Genomic DNA, 13278 nt, shown 5'->3' with positions numbered 1-13278 from the left:
GGATTCACGGTGTGATCTCAGCTGAGCACCACATCACAGAGCCCGCTCGCTACAAACCAGGCTCCAACCCGTCCTGTTATACAATTGTCCACACTCGCTGCTAGATCATGGCTTCGCTCAATCTCTCGACGAACGGCCCGTCGATAACGAAAAGCTACCAGTCGGTGGTAAATGCTCCAGCTCCATCCGGACCTGCCGCGGCGTCCCCAACATATGGTGCATGGGCTCTGTTCTCGGTCACGGCACCGCTGGTAAATGCATTTCAACAGGGCGGTGCTCAGAAAGAGAGCGTTCTGAAGGTCCAAAGCACAGGAGGTATGTTCTGCCCTGTTCGTGTTTGCGACAGCTTGACGGTGGTTATCTAACAGGTCATACAGAGGGAGAACTAGTCGACCTAATCGAAGACTTCTCTGATGGGAAGATACAGTTCGGATTCGTCAAAGTAAAGGATCCCAATACCAGCCTGCCGAAACATGTCCTCATAGCGTGGTGTGGAGAGGGAGTCCCTGAGCGAACCAAGGGCTATTTCACCAGCCACTTGGCCGCCGTATCCAAGTTTTTGCAGGTGCGCAGGTTCTCCTTATTTTGACACAGTTTACTGTTTACCCCTTCTCTTCTAACATTCTAATCAGGGCTACCATGTTCAAGTCACTGCGCGATCCGACCGTGACCTCACACCCGAAGGTATCATTCAAAAGGTATCCGATGCCTCAGGTGCTAAATACTCTGGAGACGCCTCCGTTCCACCTCCCAGCTCAACAAAACCTCCTGTGGCCGCAAAGCCAGCCTTCAACCCCACCCGTACGGCGGGATCATTTAAACCACCTGCGCGAGGTAGTCAAACTGGCTACACGAAGAACGAGCCGGTTGACAACGATGGCTGGGGTGCTGATGCCCCGCCAGTCACGAGAACACAGCTTGAAAAGGTAGCGCCAGCATATAGGCCCACCAAGGTCGATATGAAGGAGCTAACTTCGCAAAAATCATCAACGACTTCTGGACCTGCCACCGAACGAGATGCACCTGCTGGCGATGTTGTCAAGGGTACATACCAGCCAATTGGCAAGGTTGACATCGCGGCCATCAGAAGACAGGCGCGAGAATCCGGACAGACCACTAGCGACCGTCCAGAGATTGTCAAGGGAGCCTATGAGCCGGTTGGGAAGGTAGATATCGCTGCTATCCGCGCCAAGGCTAAAGGTGGTGATGCCAGCAACACCCCTCCAAGCTCTATTTCACCAGCAGTTACTGGTGGTTCTGGAGGTAACGATGAACGGCCAAGGCCACTGGCTGAACGTTCTGCAGCCTTCACTGCCTCGGAACGGTTGACCACCCTTCCCAAGCCCAAAGTTGCTGGTAAGTTCGGCGCTGCGGCTTCATTCACTGGAACAAAAGCTCCTCTGCCTGGCGGGTTTGAGCCCAAGGCTCCAGTTGCTGCAGCTCCCGTTGGAATAGCCAGTCGAACTTTTGCCGACCAAGGGGGCAAAACACCAGCTCAACTATGGGCTGAAAAGAAGGCTAAGCAAGGAGGTGTTCCGAGCCCAGCTCCAGCCCCCGAGTCACAGTCGAGGGAGGCCCCAGGGAGCCAAGAGTCAGGATGGAAGAGCTCGTACACCGGAAAGTCGTGGGCTCCAGTTGCCACGACGGCTACAGGTGCTTCTGCCGGCCACGCAGAGGCTCCTGCTACAGAAGAAAAGGAAGAGCAACAAGAGGAGCCCCATACTGGTAATGTTGGCTCAATCCGAGACCGATTTGCCCACACTGCTCCTATGGGTGCCTCCAATTACGAGAGATCTGCTCCCTCTCCACCACCACTTGATACCAGCAACAAACCAACTGCAAGCCGCGGTGTTCCAATTCCAGGTCTTTCCCAGCCAGCACATGAAGAAACTCAACGCTCTGTTCCACCTCCACCTCCGGTCCCTGCTGAGCTAGAGGAGCAGGAGGTGGAGCAAGAGGAGGCTCCCAGCTCGCCTATCCGGGTAGCAATGCCTGTTGGCCGTGGATCTGCACAGGAGGAACACGCAGCTGAGCAGGAGCAGCCGCCGCTTCCAGTCACCACCCAACACCAGGCCGTGCACGAGGAGACGCCGAAAGAACCAGAGCCAACCTACGCAGCAGCGCCCGCAGCCGGTAGCGGAATCCAGGCGATTGCGCAGTACGACTACGAGAAGGCCGAAGATAACGAGATCGAGTTGCGAGAAGGAGAGCGTATCACTAACATTGATATGGTTGATGAAGATTGGTGGCTCGGCGTCAACTCAAGCGGTGAAGCAGGTCTCTTCCCAAGGAACTACGTTGAGCTCGTCGAAGGCGAGGCTGCCGCAGAAGAGGCTGCTCCCCCGGCTCCGGCTCGCCCTGTCCACGAAGAACCAGCTGCAGCAGTCGCCCCTCCTCCCCCTGCCGCACCACCAGTGGCAGCCGAGCAACATACTGCCACTGCTCTATACGACTACGAAGCCGCCGAAGACAACGAGCTTAGCTTCCCAGAAGACGCCAAAATTACCAATGTCGTAAGTCTACCTCATCTCTACTGTCATAACTTAAACTTACACTTAACCTAGGAATTCCCCGATGAGGACTGGTGGACGGGCGAGTACAAGGGTAAAGTAGGCTTGTTCCCTGCGAACTACGTGCAGCTCGACAACTAGAGAGCTCTTCGGCGTACATACTTCTACTGTTTTGTGCAGCGCTTGTCTGCTTGGAAAATGATATACACTGTCTTTTGCCTGTTTCCGCTCGTTGCTCCTGGATAGTCTTGTAAATGCAAAAGCCGTTAGACCGTTCATCCCTTCTTCCTTACTCTATTCCATCCTCTTCTCTTCCTTATTTTATTCCATCCCCTTATCTATTCTCTTTATATAGATATCCTTGTATATCGAGGTCTCACGTGCCTCGGCTCGGAAGAAAGAAACTCCGCAGGCAAAAAAGGAACGTAAAAAGTGCTGGAAAACAAGCAAAAGGACCAGAAAGAAGCCGCCATCACGGGAAGGGCTGCGAGCATCAACATCTCCCTCCCTGCACCACCGACCGCATCGCCCTTCGCTTCCACCTCCACGTCCAGCTTGCTTGTGCTCGTTCGCTTCTCTCGGTCTCCGGGTGAATGCCGGAGAAGACGTCGGCGCTCGCCAGCTTTGTTTTGCCCTCCTAACTCCTCCTAGAGCAGCCCCCCCGGCAACGTCACGTAGCTCGTCCACGCGATAGTCTGGCTGATCGCTAGAGTCCGGCAAGATGACGTCCCTGGGCGACGACTTGCTTGTTACCGTGAACAAGCTGCAGGATTTGGTGTTTAATACCATTGGGAATGATTCCTTGGATTTGCCACAGATTGTATGTCTGCCACAAAAACAATAACGGCCGCAACCAGCAGCTTTTGGCCTAGCTGGGACCGCGGTCACGCTTCTCGGCGTTGTACTTGGAGACATGAACAGTGACTGACATGGTACTTTTTACTCTACTGTATAGGTAGTTGTCGGTTCGCAATCGTCCGGGAAGTCCTCGGTGCTTGAAAACATCGTTGGGAGAGACTTTCTACCTCGAGGGAGCGGCATTGTTACTCGGCGGCCTTTGATTCTCCAGCTTATCAACGTACCTAGCGATAGTGACGATGAAGATGATGATGATGAGAGGAACGCCCCTCACACGGCTGCTAGCGTGGAAGCACACGGGGAATGGGGAGAATTCCACCACCAGCCCGGCCGTAAATATACCGACTTCGCGCACATAAAGCAGGAAATCGAGAATGAAACCGCTAGGATAGCCGGGAATAATAAGGGAATCAACCGACAGCCGATAAACCTGAAGATCTTTTCGCCGCATGTGCTTAATTTGACGCTGGTGGATCTTCCTGGCTTGACCAAGGTGCCTATCGGCGACCAGCCGTCTGACATCGAGAAGCAAACACGCACGTTGATTTCTGAATATATCGCCAAGCCAAACAGTATCATTCTTGCCGTCTCTCCCGCGAACGTCGACATTGTGAACTCCGAGGCCCTGAAGCTTGCTCGTCATGTCGATCCGGTGGGGAAGCGAACGATTGGTGTGCTCACCAAACTGGATCTTATGGACCACGGAACCAACGCAATGGATATCCTCACTGGACGAGTCTACCCATTAAAACTAGGTTTCATTGGTGTAGTCAATCGTTCTCAGCAGGATATTCAGGCTGGAAAGTCCCTGGGAGAAGCTCTGAAGTCGGAAGCCGAGTTCTTCAGACACCATCCAGCTTACCGAAATATGGCCAATCGATGCGGAACCCAATTCCTCGCAAAGAGCTTGAACACAACTCTAATGTCACATATCCGTGACCGACTACCAGATATTAAGGCTCGCCTTAATACTTTGATGGGCCAAACCCAACAGGAGCTAGCCAGCTACGGAAACAAGCAATTTAGTGGACGAGAGCACCGCGGATCCTTGATACTACAGCTCATGACGCGCTTCGCTTCTTCCTTCATATCGTCTATTGACGGAACGTCTTCTGAGATATCGACGAAGGAGCTATGCGGAGGTGCAAGGATTTATTATATTTTTAATTCAGTGTTTGGAAACTCCCTAGAAACCATCGATCCTACCCACAACCTTTCCGTTCTCGATATTAGAACCGCCATCCGCAACTCTACCGGCCCTCGACCCAGTCTTTTCGTTCCAGAGCTTGCGTTCGACTTGCTTGTGAAACCGCAGATAAAACTCCTTGAGATACCCAGTCAGCGCTGCGTTGAGCTTGTTTATGAAGAACTTATCAAGATATGCCATACCTGCGGCTCGACTGAACTTTCTCGATTCCCAAGGCTGCAGGCAAAGCTGATCGAAGTTGTTTCCGACCTTCTTAGAGAGCGTCTAGGGCCTTGCTCAAATTATGTGGAGTCTCTCATTTCTATTCAGCGCGCATATATCAATACCAATCACCCCAACTTCCTTGGCGCAGCTGCTGCCATGTCGTCTGTCATTCAAAGCAAGCAGGAGAAAGAAAAGAAAGCTGCTCTTGCTGATGAGAAGCGGAAAAGAGATAGGCGGCGATTGAAGGAGCTAGGAGCTGCAAACGGAGTGGCTACGCCCGACGAAGAAGAGGAGCATGCAGATGAGAAGCAACAGGGCCTTCCAGTGAGAGGTCACTCGAAGGTGGCCAGAACCCACTCCCCACATCCCGGCCGCAACCCTGAATCCATATCCTCTGCCGTAAACGGCTTCCAGTCATCCTCCCCACCACGGTTAGGAAGCCAGCACGGAAATGCCAAGGACTCTTTCTTGAACTATTTCTTCGGCAAGGACGGCCTACCGGGTAGTGCTCCTCCACCAACATCATCTAGCCTTTCACGTCATGTCAGCCACTCGATGGAGCCAAGTTTCAGCCAGAGCTTCCGTCGAAACGAAGTCCGATCTCCATCCACAGCACACTATCCTACGCAGCACGAGGAATACGCTCCATCTGAATATGGCGATATGACTTTAGCTGTAAGTTCCACATACCCCCCATTCACCCTCAAGGTGAGAAATACTAACATCGCATAGAACGACAATGCCGAACCAGTCCTCACAGACCGCGAGGCTCTAGAGACAGAACTCATCCGCCGCCTAATCTCATCCTACTTCAACATTGTCCGCGAAACAATAGCCGACCAGGTACCGAAGGCCATCATGCACCTTCTCGTCAACCACAGCAAAGAAGTGGTTCAAAATCGCCTAGTCAGCGAACTTTACCGGGAAGACCTCTTCCCTGAACTCCTTTATGAAGACGATGGCATCAAGGCTGAACGCGAGAAGTGCGAGAAGCTACTCGACACCTATAAAGAGGCCGCGAAGATCGTGGGCGAAGTTTTGTAAATTATCTTATCTAACCTCTGCTTCTATCTTGTTCTTATGCTATGATTATTTCAAATGCTTACCTGTCTGTCTCTGTCTATCGTATAACGCACACCACTCTTTCTTATATCTTATTTGGTCTTGATGTTCGATGTTCCTTGTTATGCAGTGATTCGTTGTCTATGTGGCTAAATTCCTTTGCTGCTTGCTTGCTATCTTTCCACTACTGTCTTATTATATTTCCGAATTCTATAATAAACGGGTCATATCGTGGGAGACCGGGAGACGGGAATGATAGAGGGAACCCCTATCCACGTACGGAAACTGATACATGTTGTTGGTTGACTAGATAGACGGAATGAAGGGGGCGAGATTGGAGAAGGCCATGATTGAAGATGGTTTGACAGAAGAGAATGAAATGAGGCAAGGAATTGCGCGAAACTGGATGCGTGTACGTATATATGTATGTAAATGGGAGGTCTTTTCACGTTTAGCCTACGCTTATATAGGTATGTTTATGCTTATGCCTACGTCAATGTATTATTTCGATTATTCCTCACTGTACGGAAAGGTAGGGTATATTTGGTAGAGCGCAAAAGATCTTTCCTCATTCATATATATCTATGTGCACTCTCTTGTGCTTTTCATTCGAACCTTGGGGTACGGTACATGCATGTAAACGGATAGTACAAAAGCCCTAAAAACAGCAACCAACAGTATCATTAGTGGTTGTCAGCCACTCAACCCAACAACCAACCACCAACCACCAATCCTTCAAGCCGTGTCTTCTAACGATGAAGTAACAGAAAGAATTCGTAACAGATAGATAGATGAAATAGGGGAAGATAGGGGAGTGTGCAAAAAGGAGCAAGTAACGCAAGGGACGAGTTACAAACACGAGGACAGATAAAAGAGGTCATTCATTGAGGAAATTAAATAATTGGAAAATAGAATAGCATGTTGGGGAGAGAAGAGTGCTGGCTAAATGGGCGGAGGAAATGAGAATGACAAGGGCAAGAGCAAGAACAAAGTGTGAGTGGGGAAGGCTTCATAGACCACATCCAGATAAATAAAAATTGATAACTAGCGGGAATAGCTGGTGCAAAATGACTCTAGATCAGAGCAAGACGGACAGGATGTCTTATAAGGCGAGCATATTCTTGGATATATACGTAACGCGTATATGATGTCTTGCTTAGAAGTTGTCATCCATTTCCATGATCGAGTCAATGTCCATATCCTTTGAGTTCAACTGTTGTGGCCAATCGGCATTGTTTAGTTGATCATTCAAAGTGCCAAGGGGTGGGAACATGCTCGAGATATTCCAAGACTCAGAGCTGTTTCCAACCATGCCCGAGGCGGTCATGTTGTTGTCCTCAGGGCTGCCAAAGAGTGTGAAGTCGCCGGCTTGTTTACACATTTCCATGTCCATACACTCGAAGCCATCATCAAAGCCTTCGTCATTATCATACGAGGCAGGAGAGTACAGCATTACGTTTCCGTGTCCGGCCGGGGAGATGTTAGGATTCTTCTCCATGGCTGGGACAGGAAGACAGAGAGTTTCAGGTCCAGAGTGGGATTTCATGGCCTGTGCTTCGATGGATTGCGCCGGGCTCAGAAGCTGGACATTCATGGATGTGTATTCATTCTCGGCCATGTCGAATTGGAAATCTAGATCGATATTTCCTCCCACAAGCTCAGGTGGGGATTGGGCATGGAATCCCGCGGAGTAGTTGCCTGCTGGGGTAGATGAGGCCGAGGGGACACTCATGTCAAGCTGGGGGAGAGTGTCGCATGGGTTTCCGGCATGGAGGTCGGCATAGAAAGCACTGAAATCGTCGTGGCATGGGTTATATTCGTTCAGTGATCCAGCGTCAGGGAAGAGCAGGAAATCATCGGGAGTAGTGTGTAGCTGTCCAATTTCACTTGGTGTGTAGACACTTGGGCTTGGTGCAGGATACACGCCAGGGCTTTGGGCACCGCCAATGGGGCTCTGGGCATGAATGCTGGGAGTTCCACTCGACATTGGCTGCTCATAAGAAGGAGATAGCTGTTCATACGGGGACAAGTATGGGGACATAGTCGCCCGGGCACTGAGAGGAGTAGAAACATTCGCCGCAGGTGCCTGTGGGGTACTAATGTTGGTGGTCATTGGGGTGGATTGGGGAGAGGTCTGGTTGGCAGTCTTGCCATTGTTCTTGGATCGAACATACGTGTAGCCATGGAGCTTCTCCATGTGCTGTTTACAGTTACTCTGGCGCTTGGTATCATATGGACATCCCGGATAGAGACATTTGAACTTCTTCGGGGACTTGGAGTGTTTGTCATTCATATGACGGTCTCTCTCCTTCTCCGTTGGCCATCCGAGTTCATGGTACTTGCACTTGGTATCAAAGCACTTCCATGGACGGGTGTGGATTTTCTCATGCTTCCTATTATGCCGTTAGCTTGTTGACTAGGCATTAGGTGAATTAGGGTAACTTACGTGAGATCGCATGGACGACGGAAGACCTTATCACAGTGCTTGCACTTCTCATTGATATTCATTGGTGGAGCATCCTTCTTGCGTCGCGCCATAGAGCGCATGACGCTGTCCTTGTTCTCCATACTTGGAGCGCGTTTCAAGCTTGGGACGACTGGTTTCTCTTCCACGTACGGTTGTCCGGTTTTTAGGGAGATGGTCTGGCCCTTCTTCTTCCTGACAAGTTCGGCTGGACGGCCGGTGCTGGCAAGTCCGCCTTCGAGGACAAGTTCCTCACCTCTATAAGACGGTAAGCAAGCGTTATGAAACTAGTGAGGCAGGATACATACGAAGAATAGCCAAGATTGTCGCGGGTAGGAGTAGCCGAACGCCTTTCACGAGCAGTTCTGATCAAAGCAGCATACTGGCGAATCTGTTCAACGAGATCTAAGAAATATCCGTTGGTGTAGGGGCGGTCTGCTGGTCGTCGTTGGTCACGGTCGTTGAGGTATCCAACAGTTGTGTGAACACACTGAATGGTAAACTCGCAGAAGCTCAAGTACGACGATCTGGAAATGGCGTGGTGGGGAGCCAGATAGAGCAAAGTCTTCTCGAGGTCTCGAAGACAAGTGATCTCGTTACTCTGGATACGTTGTGGTACAGTTCTGACTAGTGACTGGAATGATTTCAAGCGTTGTTCCTTAAGAAGAGGGATGAGGATATGACGTTGGATCTGCCTTTTACCTCCTGAGCTGAGAGCAGCTCCAGAAGGAATCACTGAGTCACGAGAGAAAGATGTGACAGCCCCGACAGGGCCTCGCTTCAACGAGTCTATATGATAGTTAGTACTCCATACAAACTCTGCTATCACCGGATATTCATGCCACGGACCTTTCTCTTCGTCAACTGAAGTACCAACACCGCTGTCCGAGGGTTGGGCGCGGGTGTTCTCGTTCCCGGCCAATCCAGATTTGGTTGGATTCCTAAATGACGAGTCGATTTCCATCAGGTTAGCAGAGGTGAGGCGAGCGTTCAGGGCTCCGCGAGGAGCCAGTAGGTTGTTGTCCTTTCGTTTCGATAGTGACTTGCTTCCGGGACCAGTCAAGTTGCGCTCAATGCTGCCGAGCCACCCTGCAACCCGTCTCTCACTGGCAGCGATGACTTCCTGGTGGGTGTCTGGGCTGGTGGGAGAACGACGCAGTAAGGTGGGGAAGTGTAGGATTGGGTCTCCTTCTTCAGACGACGGGGAGGCCGAGACGTGAAATGTAGCTTCTTTTCTCAGTGTAGCATGGCGAACTGTGGTTGTCTGAGAGCTGGGGAAACAGCCATCACGAGTATCGGTTGAGAGACGGGGGAGGTTGGCATTCATAAATGGCCGCCGGCGTGGATTTGAACAGAGATCGGACGACATACTGAGTGACTGGGGGGGTAGTCACAATTTCTGCAGGCCGGATCCAATGAGCAAGGCGAGTTCGTGTAGGAGGGGTATTCTCATGACTCACCAGCTATTCCTTTGAATAAAAACTAACTTATAAACAAGCTAACTGGACTGAATTGCTTCTTATTTCTTGTTGTGCTGCAGCCAGATCTATATAGATGGCGATTCAGGAAATATCTCAACTGATTTCAAGCTTCGATCAACCTTTGACAGAAATTCACGAGACTTGACAAGACTTCGAAGACTCGGAAGACTTTGACGGCCGGACAAGATTAGGGACGTTCTCTGCTGGTAGCTTGTTCAGTGTGCCATACTCACAGCAGTAACGGCAAACAGCAATCAAAAAGTCTAGAGTATGATTCCGCGCTGCCAATGAAGACAGCAACGACCAAGCAGACGTTCCTATCAACGCTGATATATCAATCCCGCAAGGAGATAGACGACGAACTGCCTGAGCAGCCCCAGACTGATGCCAGAAGAACGTTGCAGATAGCCTTTTACTATCAACAAGTAGATAAGGCCGGATAACGATGGAGCTGAACACTGAAGACACGCCACTGAAGGACAGCAACGAGCCAGAGAGCGAGACTGTGGAACGAGAGTGGTGATATCGAGAGATGTTGTTATGTTGATATGGAGAGAGATGTAAAAGTGATGGAGGAGGGAAGATAAGAGCCGGGACTCGCGTGTTTTTGGCGGTTGCCTGATGGGAAAAGTGGGTCGCGCCTTTCTTTTTTCGTTCGGAGTCTCGGCGTTGCGGCTCCGGCTTAATAATCTCCTTCTTTCTTTCAACCTCGATATAAAACACCGCGATATGAGTATAGGAGTATAGGATAGGAGTATGAGTATAGGAGCAGAGGAGAGGATAGAGAGTATAGGAGTATAGGTGAGTATCTGATGGTGATCTTGAGACGATGCTAATGAGGCACAGCCACGACGCTGCGCAAGGTAGCCTCATCAAGCTAGCAACGTACGTAAATATAGGTTAGCGATGGCCAACCTTCCACCAATCGAGCTCCGCCGTTTCCCAACACGAAGAGGCCAGCTCTGCTGCGCTGTGTTCACCCGCTTCATGCTCCTTGCGACGCGGAGCTCATCCTTCGCCAATTTGTCCCATTCTCACTGGCTCCGGAACATCCTCGCGCTTTCCCTTCCACCAACCAGCATCGCCCCTCGACCCGCGGAATGCGCTTTTGAGACAGCAAAGGACGTAACCTTGTCAGGGGGTCGGACAGTTGTAAACTCCGACTTTGGACTTGCGGCTTAAAACAGGTCGAGGATTCGACCGTTCACGAAGGTTCTCTCTCCTGGGCCGCTGGACGAATCGCTCGTCCCCTTGCGGTCATTGACGAGACAGACTTCGCGTTTTACTTTCCATCCCTGCATTCTGGTGAGTCACAGTCACACGTCTGGGGGGATAAATGCTGGCTTGCTGCTGGCCTGATGCTGGAGTGATGCTGGTTGGCATGGTGATTGAGAGGGGAGTTGAGGCTCAGGCTCAGCGCCCGGCAGCTTCGTCCAATCGACCAGCCCCGTAGCAGCAGGCGCGGAGCAGCAGCAACAGGAGGACTGCTGTGATCGCCGAGTCTGGACTTGCTCTCTCGCCGTCTCCAGCTGAGGGAAATCCCTGGTTCCTTGATCTGATCCTGGTTTGGATCGCGCTTCATCACTTTGCATCACTTTGCGTCCCGGCTTCTCCCTTTTACAAGCCGTCACAATATGCCTTCATCGCCCGGCTCAACATGCATAGCCAGGTCGTCGGAGAGAGCCTTGTGTCCTGTTGCTCTCTCGTAACCATATTCCGCCCTCCATACGTCACTAGTCTGGTTTTCGGGCTTCTTCTCTTCTCTTTCCTTTTTATTGATCGCTCCGCCTTCTCCGGGGTAGTTTCTGGTTGGATTCTGATGCCATGTCTACCCGCTTCACAGCAATATACCTGTGTCTAATAAAGCTGCCTGGAAAGTGCCTCGCATATTAGCAAGAAGTCATTTAATAGATCAAACACTGGGGGTAGTATCTACTCCGGACCTGCACAGGAGCTGCAGGCTCAGTATACGGTGATAGATATATGATCAATTTGTTCATGCCAGGGGTCACTAGCCAGCTATTTGGCCGCCCAACTACCTGAATTCATCTGGGGGCTGAGTACTGCCATAGCTACATCCTGGTGCTTGATCGAAACCCGAAATAAGGCGGTTGTTGATCTAGCAGTGGCCGTGCCTTGTACAACACCTGATGCCAGCAACCTTATGACCATCATCACTGCCATCAAAGAGGTTACCGTCCTGAGATGTAATATTCTGGAGGGATGGCTTCTTGCAGTCGCCATTGCTAACATAGATATTTGTTTTAGCGTGGATATTATCTATACTGGATGGACTCTACATACCTATAGATTTCACAACGCATCTCATGGTCGTTTATTCGGATAGAGCCAACATGGTTTTTACTATCCTTTCCATTAGCTTCTGGTGCAGCGATCAGATCATTTACTTACAATGGAGGCTTCAACTTGTAGCAAGTGTGGGTCTTCAGAATCTCCATGGCGTGGCCGCGGAAGCCGGGCTCAGTATAGATCTTGGGCTTGGATATTGTCAGTGTATTATACCAATATAGGTGATGCTTGATAATACCGATGCAGTAAAGACTGGAGCAATAGCTGCTGCTACCAGGATGAGAGACTTGAAGGGAGCCATTATACGGTGAATTTTTTCCTATATAGAGGATAAATAATGCACCAGACTTGACGATGGTGATTCTAGAAATTAGCAAGTAGGAGGAGGAATGAACGCCATTTATATAATGACAATATTCACCTGCCATCTGTTCTAGACTATGGAGTACTACATCAGCCTCCATTTATTCCTCGTAGGGGGATGTTAAGCGGAAGTATGAGAGCTCAATATATTAGACCTCACGGCGCTCTGCTTATACTTCTATCTCCAATCAGACAGATGATATGCCAAGTAGAGACTGGCACAGTTTAAAGTATTGTCAAGGCGGATTAAGAAAAATATAAAGTAAAGAAGCGAGTTTCTGGGCCAGCTGGATGCGACGCGTAGAATCCCTGTTACTTCAGCCATTGTGAATGGAGAGACTGTTGCACCAGGCAATAAAGATCCGAACGTCTTACCTTAAATATATTAACACGTAGCTTACTTCGTTCTTATACAACAAGCTCTCGAGAGTCGGCTTAAATTACTAAATAGGACGCTGTAGAGTGGCTGACTTTGTGGTTCTTAAATGGTTTATTTAAAGTTGTAACTCTCCTCCGTTGATTGGTAAACGGTAATAACCATTTTCTCTTGTAGCTTCATCAAATGGTAGACATGTCTGTATAGATCGCGTAGTAGACGCGCATGTGTAGAGCGAAGTTTGGCCGGCGCTTCCCCAGATCCTTGGACCTCGGCATCACGAACAAGCTGCGCTTGCGGGTAACGTGAACATATGCTCGTCCGCCTCCAAAAGAAACAACAGACACAATTACAACGACTGCCTCTCTCTCTCAGTCAATTCTGCTGCGGTTCTTTGAATGGGGATCGAGTAGAGCAGCAGTTGTCAATTAATTAGCATCATA

General features: G+C 50.2%; 3 protein-coding genes across 3 annotated transcripts; 2 read left to right on the top strand and 1 right to left on the bottom strand.

Annotated features, from left to right (window-relative positions):
* Nucleotides 1-107: 107 nt before the first annotated feature.
* Nucleotides 108-2651, top strand: GIQ15_04719 (app1; the record flags this gene model as incomplete). The annotated part of the gene is made up of 4 exons (XM_033552136.1): nt 108-315; nt 378-565; nt 633-2513; nt 2565-2651. The coding sequence occupies 4 exons, from the start codon at nt 108-110 to the stop codon at nt 2649-2651; spliced, it is 2364 nt and encodes a 787-aa protein (XP_033405866.1).
* Nucleotides 2652-3231: 580 nt separating this feature from the next.
* Nucleotides 3232-5823, top strand: GIQ15_04718 (dynamin; the record flags this gene model as incomplete). Its single annotated transcript, XM_033552135.1, has 3 exons — nt 3232-3330; nt 3466-5454; nt 5512-5823. The coding sequence occupies 3 exons, from the start codon at nt 3232-3234 to the stop codon at nt 5821-5823; spliced, it is 2400 nt and encodes a 799-aa protein (XP_033405865.1).
* Nucleotides 5824-6997: 1174 nt separating this feature from the next.
* On the bottom strand, nt 6998-9674 carry GIQ15_04717 (zinc finger transcription factor; the record flags this gene model as incomplete). The annotated part of the gene is made up of 4 exons (XM_033552134.1): nt 6998-8234; nt 8288-8563; nt 8614-9094; nt 9155-9674. 4 exons carry the CDS (start codon nt 9672-9674, stop codon nt 6998-7000), a joined length of 2514 nt encoding a protein of 837 aa, XP_033405864.1.
* Between the last annotated feature and the right edge of the window lie 3604 nt (nt 9675-13278).

Source organism: Arthroderma uncinatum (assembly GCF_011692745.1).
Source record: "Arthroderma uncinatum strain CBS 119779 chromosome Unknown scaffold3, whole genome shotgun sequence".
NCBI lineage: Eukaryota > Fungi > Ascomycota > Eurotiomycetes > Onygenales > Arthrodermataceae > Arthroderma > Arthroderma uncinatum.
This window is presented reverse-complemented; position numbering and strand designations above follow the sequence as displayed.